The sequence below is a fragment of the Pyrus communis genome, chromosome 6 (genome assembly GCF_041283825.1).
Source record: "Pyrus communis isolate YQ-2024b chromosome 6, ASM4128382v1, whole genome shotgun sequence".
Lineage (NCBI taxonomy): Eukaryota > Viridiplantae > Streptophyta > Magnoliopsida > Rosales > Rosaceae > Pyrus > Pyrus communis.
The window spans coordinates 7,438,939-7,457,988 of NC_142570.1; the positions used below are offsets into that span (position 1 = coordinate 7,438,939).

The following is a 19,050-nucleotide window of genomic DNA, read 5'->3' on the forward strand; positions in this document are numbered from 1 at the left end:
ACATTCTCAGAGTTCCAATATCAATATCATACCAATGTCTCACTCTCCTACACAATATCTCATTCTTGTGGATCCTGGCTTTCAACATAAGCAATTACATGTTGTATTGCCATTACCTATGAATGTTCATCCTACGCAAACAAGGTCCAAAAATGGAATCTTCAGAAGGAAAAAAAAAAAAGCTTTCTTAGCACCTGCCAGTTATTCTTAGCCATCTGTCACAGGACCAAAAACTTTCAAAGCTGCTTCAAAAGTCTTAGAATGGCAAGATGCCATGAAAGAAGATATTAGTTCTTTACATACATAGAAGACTTGGTCTTTTGTTCCACTACCACCTGACAAGAACCTAGTTGGGTGTAAATGGGTATACAAAATTAAGAGAGATGCAAATGGATTTATTGCAAGGTATAAAGCAAAACTGGTGGCAAATGGGTACATCGAGGAAGAAGGAATTGATTATGGAAAGACCTTTATCCCTGTGGTAAAGCCTAAAACTATCAGGTTGATTCTTGCATTGGCTACACAGTTTAATTAGCATTTTGGACAAATGGATGTGAAAAATGCATTTTTGCATGGAGTTTTTCAAGATGAGGTGTATATGGAGCAACCTCCAGGATGTCAAAGTTCAACATATCCACCCAATTATGTTTGCAAGTTACAAAAGTCTTTACATGGACTTGAACAGGCTCTTAGAGCCTGGAATGACAAGTTCACAAGTTTTCTACTAGGTTTGGGGTTCAAAGCTTCAGAAGCTGATCATTCTTTGTTTGTTTAGCATTCATTTAAGGGCATTATGATTTTGCTGCTATATGTTGATGATGTGATACTTACTGGTAGCAGTTTTGAGTCAATTTCAGATATGATTACAGGTATCACAGATGAATTTGATATGAAAGATTTGGGGAAGTTGACTTATTTCTTAGGGTTGCAAATTAGTTATACACCAAAAGGGTTCTTTGTGTCACAGACAAAGTATATCAATGAATTGGTTGAAAAAGTTAATTTACAAGATTATAAGCCTTATGCTACTCCATGTCTCCCATATCACAGATTGCTTAAGAATGATGGAAAACCATATCATAGCCCTGATCAATATAGAAGCATTGTTGGAGCTTTTCAGTATCTCACATTTACAAGACCAGATATAACATTCTCAATGAATCAAGCATGTCAATTCATGTACAATCCTATGGAATCACATGGTATTGCAGTAAAAATGATCATCAAATACCTAAAAGGAACTTCAAATCTTGGAATTTAATTTAGACAAGGACCAATATATCTGCAATCATATAGTGATGTAAACTGGGCTGGTGACCCAAATGACAGAAGATCCACTTCAAGTTTTGTTATCTATCTTGGTTCATATCCAATTTCTTGGGCATCAAAGAAGCAGTACATAGTTTCAAGGTCTTCCACAAAAGTTGAATACAGAGCTTTAGCAATCATGACTGCAGAATTAGCTTGGGTTAAGCAATTGTTTTGTGATTTACACATGTTGACATTCATCTACCTCCATTGTTATATTGTGATAACATCTTAGCCATAACTCTTTCAACAAATCCAGCATTTCATGCCAAGTCAAAACACATTGAGATAGACTATCACTTTGTGAGGGAAAGGGTCACTTAAGGAGATCTTCATATACAACATGTTTCTTCTGTTGAGCAATCTGCAGATATACTTACAAAAGGATTGTTAGCACCTTTGTTTCAGCAACATTGTGGCAATCTTATGTGCAGTTCACTTGAGCATACGATGAAAAGAGGATGTAAGGATCCAAGTGAAGAGAAGATTAAGGGTCAAACTAAATGACACTTGTCAATAGATTAATGAATAAGCTATTATAAGTTGTTACAAGTTGTTAGGAATTATAGTTGAGATGAGGAGGAGAGATAGTTCTCTAATTTCAGCTAAGTAAGAAAGAAGAATATAAACACTCTTGTAATCATAACTTCATCATCAAGAAATCAATATAGTTTTTACTCTCTCTCTCTCTCATTTTCGAGCTCTCTCTCTCTTTTTCAAGCTCCCTCTCTCTCTATTCTTAGCATTATATGAATTCTCTCAAGAACACATTCATCAATAGTAACATATATGACCAACTTGCAATTAATCCATCATGCACGTACGCCTAGTGTTTCTACGTTGAGAGTGTTAATTTCACATCAACAAAAATTAAGAAACCTTTCATGGACTTAAAAGACTTGGACTACTCCTTATATTGCAATTTGTTTTTATGGTAAAACCTCAACTTCTTTCTTAGTATCAAAATATGTTATCCATGCATTGAGCCTAATGGCCCATGTGCTTCCATGTCACCCAATATGTGTTACCCAAATGTTAGGCTTAAATAAGCCCACATGAAAGCGAACGTGTTATCCCGGATTCAAAATCTCCCTCCTCCCCTTAATATAAATTAATGTAGAAATAGAATATTAATTTTCAAGGATTTGAGCTATTTCTCATATTGTTATTTAGTTTCATAGTACACTTTCAACTTCCTTCACAAACTGTAGAATAGAAAGGGATCTTTTGATATAAACACCTCAGTTTTGAATTTTCTAGATTAAACATCCATACTTTTTAGTGATTCGATTAAACTTTTTTTTTTGTCATAATTTTGGTGCTATATGCACATTGTATATCGTAACAAATTTCCTATAATCTAGTCTTTTGATTACACTATCCTCCGTTAGAGATAATTGTAAAAAAAAAAAAAAAAAAAAAGTTGGTTAGATTCAATTTATTTTCTCAATAATGCTACAATTTAGCAATAATTATCTATGATTTAGTTAATTTTCTTTCCAAAATTGTTTAAAATATTTTTAAATCCCTCAAAATCAAACGTACCGAAATAAGTTTTTCTTTTAGTACGTTAAGAGAAAATAGGATTGAAAATAATATAAACGTACCAATACACAATCTATACAAAATAAAATGTACAAATATTAACAATATGTATCAAATCAAATGTACCAAAATTGTAAATAAACGTATCAATTAATGATTTTTGTAAATTCAAAAGTACCCACAGATAATATATACGTAATGTATTGTACCTAATAATAATTTGTCAACAAATATACTAAAAAAAAGCAAAAAAAATTGAAAAAATCATACGGAGTTTTTATTACTAACGTTTGGAAGAAGAGAAAATATAGTTTAATTACTAATATCTCCACTAAATAAGGAAAAGTGCATCATGCAGATAAAAGGATAAATTCAAAAATTATTTTAATTTAACTTGAAGTGACTATTGGTCAAAACACTTTAATCAAATTTTAAAAAGGCACAGATTTGTTTAATCTAAATGATATAGAAAAACTGTAAGGGATTTTAATTCTCTCGAATAGAAACGATAAATCGTTGTCAGTTAATTTATCTAGATTCTAGCCTACTAATAATTTTTTTTTTCTTTTCCAGTCAACTCAGTGGGAAACTAATATATGTATATCTTGCACTAAATTGCAGGTTAATTCTATTCACGAAGTTCAAAATTGTGCATTCGTAGTTTCCTTGCTTAAATATACAAGGGTTTGTTTAAAGTTTTACAAAATAAGTTTTCGTTTTGTACATACAAACATGAGTGTAAAATGTGTTTGCATGTTATTTTTAACATAATATACGGTATTTGGTTTAGATTCTTCAAAACATCAAATTAATGTTTCTAGTGATTTTCAAGGATACAATTTTAAAAAGTTAAAAACATAAAAACAAATATATTGTTTTAAGAATACAAAAACAATGCACCCCAACCACCATTTCTGCTACCATCACTACCACTGTCACCATATGTCTACCATCTCACACCATTGCCACCACCATCACTTTATCACCATCCTTACCACCATGGCCTCCATCACCATGGCACCATTACCACCACCTTCACCATCTCCACCATCTAACTCTCTCCACTTCCCAACCACCATTGTTACTAGCACCCCACAACCATCACTCTCACCACCATCATTTTTCCTTCTAATTCTTGCCGCCACCCGTAGCCCCCTACAATTAATATTATCACCACCACCGCTAGGAAGTCCATCCACCATTGTCATCACAACTGCCATTGTTGTTGCAACCACCTTCCCTGCCACAACCTTGACTGTGTTAAAATTTAATATTACAAAAATTAGTGTTCTACAAATCAGCCTAGGTGGCCGCCTAGGCGTTGGGCAGCGAAACTCTGACTCGATTTAGACCAAAACGTTCAGTTAGGCGGGGATGACATAGACGGCTGCCTAGGCGCTCACTAGGCCCCTGAGGCAGGCTAGGCGGCGGTAGGCGGCAGTCTAGGCAGTTTGAATCTCACTGCAAATCCCAAACTTGCTGCAATTTTCTCAAAGGATCTACAACTTCCGATCTCGTACGTAGCAGTAGAACCCCGGAAAATTTATGTAGCTCATCTCTGTGAAGATGAGGGAGGAAAGAGTGCGAAGAGAGAGAGACAGAAAGAGATTGCCGATGAATTTTTGCAGCTCGTCTCTGTGAAGATGAGGGAAGAAAAAGTGTTGCCGATGAATTTTTGCAACTCGTCTGTGAAGAAAAAGGAAGAGAGAGTGCAAAGAAAGAGAGAGACAGAGACAGAGACAGAGAGACTTGAACATTTCATTGTGTGGTGGTGCAAGTTGAGGACTCGGATCTCAAATCCAAGGTCAAAAGCTGATGATTTTAATTATGCAAACCATGGATTTTGATGGTTTTAATTATGAAAACCACCCAAGGTGGACGGGTGATGTGAAAGAGCAGAGGTAAGGTGGATGGCATGGTTTTAATAATGAAAACCACCCACTATGTCGGTTTTTTATATTTTTTTAAATTTGGGATATTATATATATATATATATATATATATATAAATGTTATTTAAATTATACATTATTTAGATAATATTTTGTTTTTTTTTCCCCTAGGCAAGCATATTATATATGTACATAAAACATTCCCATATGTATGTTCTTCTACAAGAAATAACATATTAGTCAATAATTATTTACATTTGATACAGTAAATTTAATTAATTCATAAAATATATAAGAAATTTACCTAAATACCTAGGCGCCCGCCTAGATCTTGCCGCCCAACTAGCGCCTAACGGTTTTTAGAACATTGACAAAAATACTTTAACTAAACACGAATTTAATAGTAATTAGTAATTGCCATGGTAGATTGGGTACCAAAGACATTTCCAATATTTTCTTTCTCATAAAATCTTTTTCTTGGATTAAACTATCATATGCATTTTCAGATCATAAAATTACAAAACTGTTGCAGTCATATTTAGAATAGGAATGTGATTGTGTAAATCCTAGGAGATATGGGAAAGTATCTTATATTTCTATTAGGACTAGATTACCTATTAAATATTGTAATCCTAAAGGGAAAGGTTTTTACCTATCCTACTACTATAAATAAAGGCACAGTGGGGTGAATCAAACATACCTCACAATTAAATCAATCTCTCTTCTCTCTTATTGTGGCCGACTCCCCTCTCTCTTAACCTTAGATTGTTCAATCAAATAGGCCTACAACATGTTATCAGCACGCTCTTGCCAGAAGCTGAGGAATTGACGCATCGTAGGATGAGGCTATCATCCACCAAATTCAAAGGCTTATTCGTTTTCTGCTAATCAGGTATGCTTAAAATAAAAGAAGATATTTGAAACGTCCACGAAGCATGAAAATATTCCCCATGATGCATGAACCCCTCTATATTTATATTTTCCTTTCGATATATATATATATATATATATATATTGTATATGTTTATATATTTGTCAATATATATATTTGTTTCATGCATCGCACAATTAAATTGCTATGTGGAATTTGTGAGTCAGACTATACAAAATAAATTAGAAGCATATTTAGGGTTTCTCCTAAACCCTAAGGGATTTTTGAAAAAAAAAAAAAAAAAGGGATTGGACATGGTGCGGCATACCACCGCACCATCACTGTGGAAGCAGCCACTAGGCCTCAGCAGGACCTCAAGTCCTATGCCCATCCTGCTGCATTGGCCCGCAGCCATGACCCCAGCCTTTTTAAGGTTGGGCCTTCACTCGAACCCATATGCCAGCCCACGGGGATGTGTTTTTGTCTTCTCGTGCATTACCCACAAAGCCAGCTCTTGCTGGGCTTTGTCCCGTGCACCCTCCTTCGGCCTAAACGAAAACCCAGCTACGGCTGGGGGATTTCTTCCACCCTGTGGCCTGCAGCCATGACCCGAGGTCCTTTTTTTGGGCCTTCCCTTATACTTAAGGCACCCAACCTGTGCCTCTTACCCACAGCACCAAGCCCAAATTATTTTGGGGCTATATTTTCGATCCAATAATATTATTTTAATATTATCTAGCTTCTACAATCGACCCTGTATAGCCTGATTTATTGAATTAATTAAAAGTGACCTGCAGTCCATTAATCTTATAATGAATTCAAAATTATTGACCTGAATATCACTTTTGGACATTAACAATTCAATAATTTATTTTTATACTTTGAACCATCACATACTTTCGTAGTAATGAATCCCTCACACTTGAGTTCCCGAAGAACCTCAAATCCACTATATTCAAATTAGTATATTGCATTCTATGTTTCTTGCAGGAACCTCTCATTATGAACTAATTGTTCATAAAACTAAATTGAACCTGTAATTTCAAATTTAATGCCTTCAAAACCCGAAGTTTTCATTCAAAACATACCACATGAAACCTGTAGTTTTCATGCATAAATTAAACCAATACATGTCTATAGAACCTATATATTCTACGATATATATCTATGGCTTATCATATGACTACTCACGTTTTTCCCTTTGTTTTAGGCATATGTCGAACTTGAACAAGCTCAATTGCTTCGCTTTAGAAGTCTCTGGAAGAAACTATCTAAAGTGGGTTCAAGACGTGAAGCTCCATTTAACTGCAAAGGGCATTAGCGTTACCATCGAGGCACCTATTGTCGACAAACCTGTTGACGAAGCTCAGAAGGTTAATGCAATGATCTTCATTCGAAGACACATCCATGATGCATTGCAGACTGAGTATCTCGCTAAGGATGACCCACGCACCCACTGGCTTGCTCTGGCTGACCATTTCGATCACTAGAAAGACATATACTTGCTTGAAGCAAGACACGACTGGTAGCATCTTCGGCTCCAAGACTTTAAGTCGGTGAATGAATACAACTCTGAAGTTTGTAGAATCTGTTGTTTGTTGAAATTTTGCAAAGTGGAACTAACCGAATCAGATCTCTTGGAGAAGACCTATTCGACCTTTCATGCCACCAATATTGTTCTGCAACAACAATATAGGGCACATAAATTTACCAAGTTTTTGAATTTGATCTTTATGTTACTTCTCGATAAAAAGTAGAACCAACTTCTGATGAAGAATCATTAAGCTCGACCTACTGGCTCGAACACCGCGTCTGAAGTGCATGCGACCTATTCTAACAGTCATAAACGACAAAAGAATCATCGTGGCCATGACAATGGGTGACAAGTCCAACCACGGGCCCAAAGTCAACAGAATGCCGTACCTAAGGGGAAAAAATGACCCCGCAACGTCTACCACTCATCCGTAAGGCCTCAAACTTCAAGAACAAGGGCAAAGCTCCCATTCAGCCCGTTTCTACTGAAATGGACTTGTGTTATCATTGTGGATCAAGGGATCATTGGTCACGGATATGCCGAGCTTCCCCTGAGGCTATTGCCAAGTATCATTCCCATCGTGAGTCTAACTTTGCACATGTGGATCATCTGGAAGATGCGACTATATCAATGGAGATATCGGATTTTCAAAAGGCGTCAATGCCTATGGATGAATAAATTAGACATATTTTTAGGGTGTTTACCCCTAGTGGCCGAACCCACTAGGAGTGGCCAGCCTTACCCATAATTTTGCTAGGTTTATGGTTTAATTTTGAAAAATTTTCCTAAGTGTTTGGAATAATTTGTTTGGTTTTGGTTTGTTTTGAAGTATGGATTGTTACTTGAATGGATATTATTCTCTCGAATTACTTAATTGAATGAATGGACTTATATATATGCATGTGACCAATTCAATCAATTTATTTCTAGGTATATCTAGTGGGGAAGTTAGTTATCTGGCAGATAGTGCAACCACGCACGCCATCTTGCGTGAAAAACACTATTTTACTAACTTCATACTCAAGAAAGCTCATTTGACAACTCTGTCAGGCTTATCCAACCTGATTGAAGGATACAAAAAGGCATATATCATGTTGTCCAATGGTACAATTTTGACCATTAAGGAGGCACTTTATTCTCCACATTCCGGAAGAACGTTGCTGAGTTTTAGAGATAATTCAAGATAATCAATATCATCTTAAAACCACTGAAGATCATGGTTTTGAATTTCTTTATATCACTTCGTATGCATATGGCCAGAAGCATATTCACGAGAAGTTGGAACGCTTGCCGAGTAGGTTGTACATCACAACCAGTCACGGCACAGAAGCCCACAGTGTGGCCGCCCCTATGCCTAAGTTCCAGGACACTTTGTTGCTTTGGCATAATTGTTTGGGACATCCTGGACGTGACATGATGCGCCGTATCCTCAAATCTCCACACAAGCATAAGTTACATCCCTATGTTGGACTCCCGTCATGCAAAGCGTGTTCTTTAAGGAAGTTGAATACTCAACCCTCATATACAAAGATTATTCACGACCCCCCTAAAGTTCTTTAGAGGATTCAAGGGGACATTTGTGGACCTATCTAACCAACCTGTGGACCAATTAAATACTTTATGGTGTTGGTTGATGCATCAACACGATGGTCACATGTTTGCTTGTTGTCCACAAGCAACATTGCGTTCGTTAAACTTCTAGCTCAAATCATTAAGCTAAGGGCTCACCACCCTGATTATCCGATCAAGTCGATTCGACTGGATAATGCTGAAGAGTTTACGTCACAAACTTTTGACGATTATTGCATGTCAGTAAGGATTGATGTGGAACATCATGTGCCCCATGTTCACACCCAAAACGGCCTGGCAGAAGCTTTCATAAAGCGCCTTTAATTGATAGCTTGGACTTTGGTTATGAGAACCAAACTGCCAGTATCTGCCTGGGGCTATGCAATATTGCACGTAACTATGTTGGTCCACCTGAGGCCCACCGCTACATAACCACATTCACCGTTACAGTTAGTCACTGGATACAAGCCTGATGTCTCCAATTTACGAGTGTTTGGGTACACCATTTAAGTGCCAATAGAGCTGCCACTACGTACGAAAATAGGTCATCAGAGCAAAATAAGAATCTATGTCGGTTATGATTCGCCATCATTTGTTCGATACTTAGCACCCTTAAAAGAAGATCTCTTTACCGCAAGTTTTGCGAATTGTCACTTTGATGAGATAGTCTTCCTATCGTTAAGGGGAGATAAGCATGCTAACGTTCTCGTAAAACACCGCGAATTATCGTGGTATGCTCCCACTATTTAGATTCCCGCACTGCCCAGTCTGAAACTATGGTGTGATGAATTATAGATCTTCAGAGCATTGCTTAAAGCATGCCGGATACTTTTAATGATCAAGCAAATGTGACAAGATCACATATACCCGTTGCAAACACACCTGCAAGGATAGATGTACCCGGTGTACATCAATAACCTGCTTAGGAAGACCGGCCCGTCCCCGATGATGGAGAGGTTGTACCCTTCACGCAGCGAGGTACATTGGCTAGCCTATCACCTGCTCCGACCCTGAAGCGTGGCAAACCCCTTGGTTCAAAGGATTCACAACCCCGGAAGAGGAAAATGGCACCAACTAGTAACCCTAGTTTGAATTCAACCATCGTTCACTCTTCCGTTCCAACGCATGAGGTTATTCTAGATTACGGTGATGCTTCAGATGAAACATGCTGGCCTCTCAAGAATCGTGAGATTTTGGTCCACTACACAGTATTAGATGAGGTTTGGAATAGGAATGAGATGATCGTCGACGATGCATTCTCGTACTTAGTAGCTATTAACATCATGCTTAACGAAGACATTGAACCATGTTCCGTCGATGAATGCTGACGTAGAACCGTTTGGTCAAATTAGAAACAAGCAATCTAGGTCGAACTCGATTAGTTCGCGAAACGTAAGGTATTTGGACTTATCGTTCCTACACCACCACACGTGAAGCCTGGTGGCTACAAGTGGGTTTTCGTGATGAAGCGTAATGAAAAGAATGAAATAGTGTAATAAAAGCACTCCTCGTAGCGCAAGGCTTCTCTCAGCGCCCTAGGATTGATTACGAGGAGACGTATTCCCTGGTAACGGACGGTATAACGTTCCGCTACCTAATCAGTGTGGTAGTTTCTGAAAAACTGAATATGCAGCTTATGGACATGGTAATCACGTATCTCTATGGGGATCTAGATACAAAAATATACATGAAAGTTCCAAAAGAATTTCTATTGACTGGCTCAAATAGTTCTAGACCACAAAACACTCTTTCAATTAGGTTAAGGAGGTCACCTTACAGATTGAAACAATCCGGGCGAATGTGGTATAACTGTTTGAGTGAATATTTGACAAGTTAGGGTTATATGAACAACGAACTATGCCTATGCGTGTTCATAAAGAAGTCACATTCCGGATTTACAATCATTGCAATTTATGTTGATGACATGAATCTCATTGGGACTCCCGCAGAGCTTGAGGAAATTGTTACACACTTGAAATCGAAATTTGAGATGAAGGATCTTGGGAAAACTCGATATTGCCTCAACTTGGAGATCGAGCATTGTTCGGATGGAATCCTAGTACATCAGTCGAAATACACCCAAAAGGTGTTGCGTCATTTTAATGAGGATAAAATGAAGCCTTCAAGTACACCCATGATCGTTCGGACTCTAGATGCTCAATAAGATCCCTTCCGTCCAAAGGAGGATGAGGAAGAGATTTTGGAACTCGAAGTTCCTTACCTAAGTGCAATTGGGGCTTTATTGCACTTAGCTCAGTGCACTAGACCTGACATCTCCATCGCTGTGAATCTATTGGCAAGATACAACAATGCACCCACACGCAGACACTTGAATGGTGTTAAAGACATTTTCTGCTACCTCAAAGGTACAATGGATTTGGGTTTGTTCTATACCCGCTAATCTCTAAATGTTGCCGCCCCCTATGGTACTTGGTGATTCTCGCCTAGTTAGTTATGCAAATGCTGGATATATGTCTAACCCACATAGAGCACGTTCTCAAATGGGTTATGTCTTTACTGTTGGAGACACCACTATATCTGGGAGGTCTACCAAGCAAACGCTAGTTGCAACTTTGTCTAACCATGCTGAGATTCTCGGCCTACATGAAGCATCGCGTGAGTGTTTTCGGATGAAAGAAGTTATGAGACACATTCGAAGCACTGGTGGTCTTACATCAGTCGTCGACTTTCCTACGACGATCTTTGTAGACAATGCAACATGTATCGAGCAAGTGAAGAAGGGATACACCAAAGGAGACAACACCAAACACATAACACCGAAGTTCTTTTACTCACACCAGCAACAGCAGCATCAGAACATTGAAGTCAAGCAAATTCGTTCCCAGGACAACCTAGCTGATCTCTTCACCAAGTCATTGCCTAAGTCTACTTTTCAGAAGCTTGTCCAAAGAATCGGTATGTGTAAATTATATGAGTTGAATCGCTTGTAGTTCTCTTATTTAGAAGTTATTCTAACTTAGGGGGAGTATCTAGAAGCATACTCACATGATCTTAATGTACTCTTTTTCCTACGATTAAGAGCATTTTTCCCACTGGGTTTTTGCTACCTAACAAGGTTTTAATGAGGCACCCATCCTGCGATGATCATACTCCATTGAGTTCTCTACCTTCATCTAGTTTGACGTTTGTTTAAAGACATTATGCATACTTCTCACCTTTCTCCTTAGTCTATAGGTTTTCCCCATGCCTTGGGTTTTACCATAGTGAGGTTTTGTGAGTTTTACTACAAATGCATACTTCACTTAAATTTGAGACTCACGATCACCCGTTGTGCCGATGACTTCATCAACTATTCTACCTTATCTGCTGAAGATCTGATGCGATGGTTTGTTGAGTATTTACACACTCAAGGGGGAGTGCTGCAATCATATTTAGAATAGGAATGTGATTGGGTAAATCCTAGGAGATATGGGAAAGTATCTTATATTCCTATTAGGACTAGATTACCTATTAAATGTTGTAATCCTAAAGAGAAAGGTTTTTACCTATCCTACTACTATAAATAAAGGCACAATGGGGTGAATCAAACACACCTCACAATTAAATCAATTTTTTTCTCTCTTATTGTGGCCGGCTCCCCTCTCTCTCTCTCTAAATCCTAGATCGTTCAATCAAATAGACCTACAACAAAAACATCATTTATTAATTTTGTTTTACAAAACTATTCTTCAAAATTCGATTTAGTAAAATGTTTGCTAGACATGCCCTAAAAGTATGAAAGCTATTTCGTTTTCTCCTTTTGTTTGTTTTCTCCTTTTGTTTTGCAAAAGCTACGTTGGTAGTATCCAATAATATGAAGCGTCAAGTTAAGGCTTGAGAAATATAGTGTAATATTTTATTTGAAAAAGTTCGGCAGTGTGAGGTGAATTTTATTAAGTTAAAAAAAAAAAAAAAACATTACACTAAGTCAGGGAGTATAAACCTGACCCTTCTTAATACAAAGAAGATGAAAAAAAATATATATAAATTACAAGTAAAAGAAGGAGGATATAAATCCGACCTCTCTTGAAAACAAAAAGAAAAATTACAAGAAAAAGAGGAGGGACATAAAACCCAACCCCTCTAAAATAAAACCTAAAATATAAAAGCTTGCAAAGCAAGAAAAAAAAAATTAAATCACACATCATACTCATTGTAAATCGGGATACGCACTAATTTGAAAATCAAAATCAGATAAGCTAAGAAAATTCGAATGCAGTTAAGCTAAAACAACTGGCAGAGGAGAAGCATGTTACACCAAAGTTGAGAAAGATAAGTCCATGTTAGAAATATAGTGTAATATGTTATAACATTTACATTATCATTTTAATCGATTAACCCGATCAAGCAAGTATATGTACCTAGCCATCTTTTGCTAATAAAGCCATGCATGCACGACTCAACTAATATTTAATCACCTCTATACGTATATGTGTGTATTAATTCTAATCAGCTTTCAAGTTACGATTAGTACTACTACTGTGTCTTTATTATTACGCGACCGACCTATCAATGCAATATTCGGATCAGCCAACCATGCATACATTAGTACTACTACTGTAGATTCCAATCCCGGGTATTACACTCCCAACAATAAATCAACTTATGCGTTTCATCGGACAAGGATATCTCAACCGATCGATGCTCACAAAAGTACTTTACTTCATTAAGTCCCCATGCAGTGCCAGTGTGCTAGCAGTTAGCACCCTAATTGTTTCCATCGACATGCATAGAAAAGTCCTCCAAATACAGCGTATGCATTATGCACTTCTTATTTTCATTTTATATTAACCGATTTTATTAATTGGAACATGAGAAATTGGACACGTAATTTCTGATGCAATGATAAATACTCTTAATTACTTGAGTTGCAACAATTTGCAAAATAATACACAACTCAATTTCCGCATGACCAATTAATAAACATGTTTGAATTATTTGTATGATCATAGGACGGTGGAGGGAGGTTTGTTACTTATTGGTTTAGGGAAGTCATGTGGTCTAGACAGCATGCCATAAATATTAGAGGTTTGGGAGTACCTGATTTATTTTCAAACAAATAAATAAGTCTTAGGGTACATTAATGAGTTGGGCAACTTCGAGCCACATAGGATGAGTTGTAACCTAGTGGATGAGAAAAATTGTACCCTAGAATTTCTCATGGGCAAGCAATGTGACCAATTTTTTTTTTTTTTTTTTCCCCTCTCTTGTGGCACGGTTTTGTGATGCACAGAAGAAACAACTTGGTCTGTCTGTCTAGATCTATGATTTAATTAAGCTTAAAATAATTATACAACAACATTTTATTGGGTAATAATTATTAAAGTATAGACCAAATCTTTGCTGATGAGGAGAATTTGTTGCTATACCTGGGGGGTTCAACCACCACCTACTTTTTATCTTGGCCAACAAACCATGCTTATGAACAATCAATTCCTTTTAACTCCCATCTGTTGCTAACTTGGATTGTCAATTGCCATTGCAATGCAAGCCATCCCTCTCTCTCTCTCTCTCTCTCTCTCTCTCTCTCTCTCACACACACACACACACACACACACACACACGCTTCAACTCGCCCACACGCTTAAATAAAATGTAACACGGGTTATTTCTTTATAACAGAGATAGGGAGAGTGAGCAAGTTTGTCCCATGGTTACTTTCACCTGCCATCTGTAGATACTAGATAGTGAAGGTGAGGCATGCCCCACCTCCTATATTTCTTCTCTTATTTCAACTATTGGGTTGCCCCACCTCCTATATTTCTTCTCTTATTTCAACTATTGGGTTTTCTATTAAGAGAGAGATCAGAGGAACAAGGAGCTCTCAGCTACCGCATTGCAGTCTGCACACCGAGACTCTTCTCTCTCTAACCCTAAACCATATTTAATCCATCGCCACTAATACTATTTAGGGATTGGTGTGTTTTTTGGGTCCTTATTAGCTTTGCTACATATGGTTGCAATGAGAAAAACCAAATTGGTTTTAACGTTGGTCGGAAGAGTCATAAACGAGGCTGTGAGCTTCATTGTGTTTTCGGTTCTCGACCTTGTTGATTTCATCCTTTGTTTTGTGTATAAAGTTGCTGATTTTTTCATCGAAGCAGAATGGAAACCTTGCTATTGCTCCTCCTCCAAGGAAGCCATTACCGGCAGTGGCAAAATCTTGGTCTCCGAACAAGGTGAGTCAAAAATTGTGTGCCTTAGCTCAACCAAGCTGCAGCTTGAGGATATCTCGGACACGCTCTACACTCGCCCTTCGCTCTTGTCCGAGGTCTCAAAGCTGAGCATGAAGGAGATCAAGAAAGGAACTGCGAGATCCACCTTCTCGGTCAACTCCACCATTGTTGAAATGCTTCAAGGGAAGATTGGAGGCCAACATTTGCATCCAATCCCCAGGTGGTCGGACTGTGATTGCAAATTTTGCACATCTTGGACCTCTAATTGCAAAGAAACACTCTTTGTTAAAACCGATGGACCTAGAGGTAAATTACCGCTAATATATTTTTCATTTTCTTCAGCTCTACAAAAACATATATGTGACATTTTTTTCATTTTCTTCAGCTCTACAAAAACGTATATGTGACATTTTATTTAATTTTGTGATTTCAGAGTATAAGGGACAAGAAGATGTGCTATTCATACATGGGTTCATTTCATCATCAGCATTTTGGACAGAGACACTGTTCCCAAACTTTTCAAGTGCTGCAAAATCAAGTTTTAGGCTTTTTGCTATTGATCTGTTGGGGTTTGGGAGGAGTCCAAAGCCAACCGACTCCATGTACACACTTAGAGAGCATCTGGAGATCATCGAAAGATCTGTGCTTGAACCCAACAAAGTTAAATCCTTCCACATTGTGGCTCATTCTTTGGGTTGCATTCTTGCCCTTGCTCTTGCTGTCAAACACCCTTCCTCCATCAAGTCCCTCACCTTACTTGCACCTGTAAGCTTTGTTAACATATTTATGACCCTTACACTACTCAAATCTTAAAATTAGATTCTGATTTAAAACCGCGCAGTTTTAAGGACGTGGATCCTCTCTGGATCCAATTGTCCTAATCCTAGGGATCAAGGAATCCGGACAATTAAAATTTGATCCAATGGCTACAAACAGGGGCTCACTCTAAAAGTTATAATAACTTTAACCGTTGGATCAAATTTCAATGGTCCGAATTCATTAATCCCTAGGATTAGGACAATTGGATCCGGAGAGGATCCATGTCCCAGTTTTAAATATGACAACTGAATTCAGCGTACTTTTTTTCTTCTATTACATATTTTTGCTTATTTTTTGGCATTCTGATTGAAGACATGAAAAGATAATCAGATGATAAAAATACACTGTACAGAAGAAAAAAAAGTATGCAAAAAAAATTTTTGCTAAAAATAAGCAACATTAACCCGTAAATTGTTTTACATTCTTCAACAGTTGTATTATGTTGTCACATCCAGTAAAGGTGTACGTTTATATGGGTTATTATTTGTCCACAAGTTTGTGCAAAATTTTGGCTTTAAACCAGCTGATTTGAGTATTTTTTTAATGTATATTTTCTTAACATGTGACGTGGCAGCCATATTACCCAATACCAAAGGGAGAACAAGCAACACAATACGTGATGAGGAGGGTGGCGCCACGGCGGGTGTGGCCGGTGATTGCATTCGGCGCCTCCATTGCTTGCTGGTACGAGCACATCTCAAGGACTATTTGTTTGCTCATTTGCAAGAACCACCGGTTTGTGGAATTTCTTACCAAACTAATCACCAGAAACAGGTAAATTTTCATCAGCATCCTTTGTAGAATATTGTTGTTGTGTTAAAATTCCTAACCACCCAAAAAGCCTATTTTTAGACACATGAAATCATGTTATATAATCTTATATGCCATTAATTTCCCAACCTTCAAAACGGTAGTTGTGGGACAACTTTTTAAATTTTCATGTGTGTTAGATTGATTGGTCCAACAGTGATGGCTAAATAGATCCTAAACCCACCCATCTGCAACCAGTAACTGCATGCTGGCAATCTGCTTGTGTGATGGTTGGGCTACCATAACTTTAGTAACTTTGATTTTTACCACCGTAATACAAAAAATGAAAACTTCCTTTTATTCATCAGCGTATTGTTTTTAAATTGACACGTTCATTTTATGTTGCATTAAATACAACGCAGTATTTGGTGAAAGATGTTAAGGTTCAAATTTATATTTGCTTGGTTGATAAGGAAAAGAAAATTTCTAGATAATACTTGCATTTCTTATTGAGGATGAGCTCATTCCCCATTTATTAATGTATCTATACAGTACAAAAATTATATCAAAACCTTTTAATTTCTTAATTTTCATTGGAAGATAGTCATTACAAAAAATCATTTCAATAAAAGATTATTTAGTAATTTAAATGCATAGAACAAATTGACGGTGTAGGTATAAAGGAAGATATTCATAATGAGCCGTCCATTTATTTGAACGTTCGAATGATTAAACGATTTCCAATTCAAATGATTTTTTGTAGGATTGATCTTCAAATGAAGATTAATAAATCAAACGATTTCGATCGTTGATTTTATTTGGTCAAGATACATTATTCGTCAATGAAAGAAAGTATTATCCAAAATCTTTTATTTCACCACATATAAACCTCATAGATTTGATATACTTTTTTATTTTCTCTGAGTAAACTTTTAAAATTAGGGAAGTTATAGTGCAATGGAATAAGACCATATAGACGGGTCCAATTGTCATATTTCTTCTTCGTTACGTGAGGGACATGGGTCAAATATATGTGACCAAATGTCACAACCGATGGAGACTTAAAATTCCAAGTTCGAATTTCCCATATAAAAGTCGATACTTGCAGTGTGGCAGGTGGTTCAATAAATAAATATATGTATGTAACATATTTTAAACATATATTATTATTCTAATGCAAGTAGTAATTTAAACAAATTAAAATTAAATTACATTCGGTTCTTTGTCTGCATAACATACTTTAAATATTAACATTTTGTAGACATGCATCTATGTTAATAATTCTGAATTTACAAAGAAAGAGTCACTAAATGTTACAAGTAAATATACCAACTTTCATAGTGAATTAATTAGTTTTCTTTTGTACACTACAGAATAAGGACTTTCTTGCTCGAAGGTTTCTTCTGTCACACCCATAACGCAGCATGGCACACATTGCACAACATTATATGTGGCACCGCCGGTAAGATGGAGAAATACCTAGACGCTGTCCGAGACAATCTAAAATGCGACGTAAATTTGTTTCATGGCAAAGATGATGAGCTTATCCCGGTCGAGTGCAGCTATAACGTGCAATCCAAAATTCCTCGGGCACGTGTGAAGGTGATTGACAAGAAAGATCACATTACCATCGTGGTCGGAAGACAGAGAGCTTTTGCTAGAGAGCTTGAGAATATTTGGAGAAATTCATCAAGGGGTTAAGATAAATAACTAAGACCTTTAATCTGATGAGGGCATGTTGAGTCTATATGATTGCACGTCTTAATTTCCAAATAGCAGAGAGGACGTGGATATATAAAAGTAGCCTGAGTTAATATGAGATAATGGGAGGCTCAAATTTATTCCTCTTCAACTGCGGAAGTCTCAGGTAGGCATTCTAGCTAGCTAGCTAGACGATGTGAAAATCGCTACGCTATGTATTGTCGGGTTGTCATGGCCGAAACCCTAAGTCATAAAATTATCAGCAAGTTGATAAGATAAAAGTGAACATGAAATTCTGTAAAATTAAGCCTTGTTTTTATTTTTCTCCAGTTATTGGTTTCAAGTGTAAGATTACATGCATGGTAAATAATGGTTTCAAGTTTTATCATATGAATAGAATCTTGACAGGTATATAATAAGAACGGAAGAAGTTGAGCAATAAACCACGTCCATTTTCTCTCTCCCTCTCTCATGGGTTCTTAGCGCGCGCGCGCGCGCTCTCTCTCTCTCTCTCTCTCTCTCTCTCTACTGTTCAAAGTGAGATGAATTGAACACTAGAATCGAAATTATGACAATGAGGAAAAGTTGGAAGTGGCAAATTACAATAACGAATAATCTTCTTTTTAATTTACTATGTTTAGGGTTTAAACTCTCATTTTTCCAATAGTTTAAATGAATTTAGTGAAGTCATTTAGTACTACGGTTTAGTAGTATTCCTCTTCACTTGTAAGTGACAGATCTTAGGTTCGATTCTCGCCAAAGGAGAATTTGAACCACATTATTGTTAGCCAATTGTGAGTCTAAACCATTCCCCTTCCCTTAGTGTAGATAATATCATTTATTAAAAAAATGAATTTAGTGTAGAAACATGGAAATTCACAAATCC

At 37.0% G+C, this 19,050-nt stretch overlaps 1 protein-coding gene across 1 annotated transcript; it reads left to right on the forward strand.

Moving 5' to 3' along the window:
* The first annotated feature begins 14,671 nt into the window (after positions 1 to 14,671).
* On the forward strand, positions 14,672 to 18,607 carry LOC137711115 (putative lysophospholipase BODYGUARD 3). The gene is made up of 4 exons (XM_068450322.2): positions 14,672 to 15,200; positions 15,328 to 15,659; positions 16,288 to 16,487; positions 17,837 to 18,607. The coding sequence occupies exons 1-4, from the start codon at positions 14,672 to 14,674 to the stop codon at positions 18,162 to 18,164; spliced, it is 1,389 nt and encodes a 462-aa protein (XP_068306423.2). The 3' UTR covers positions 18,165 to 18,607.
* The last annotated feature ends 443 nt before the right edge of the window (positions 18,608 to 19,050 follow it).

Coding starts and splice junctions, on each gene's coding strand:
- LOC137711115 (XM_068450322.2), top strand. CDS start 14,672: ATGGTTGCAATGAGAAAAACCAAATTGGTTTTAACGTTGGTCGGAAGA. Junction 15,201..15,327: donor TAAAACCGATGGACCTAGAG/GTAAATTACCGC, acceptor TTGTGATTTCAG/AGTATAAGGGACAAGAAGAT. Junction 15,660..16,287: donor CCCTCACCTTACTTGCACCT/GTAAGCTTTGTT, acceptor GTGACGTGGCAG/CCATATTACCCAATACCAAA.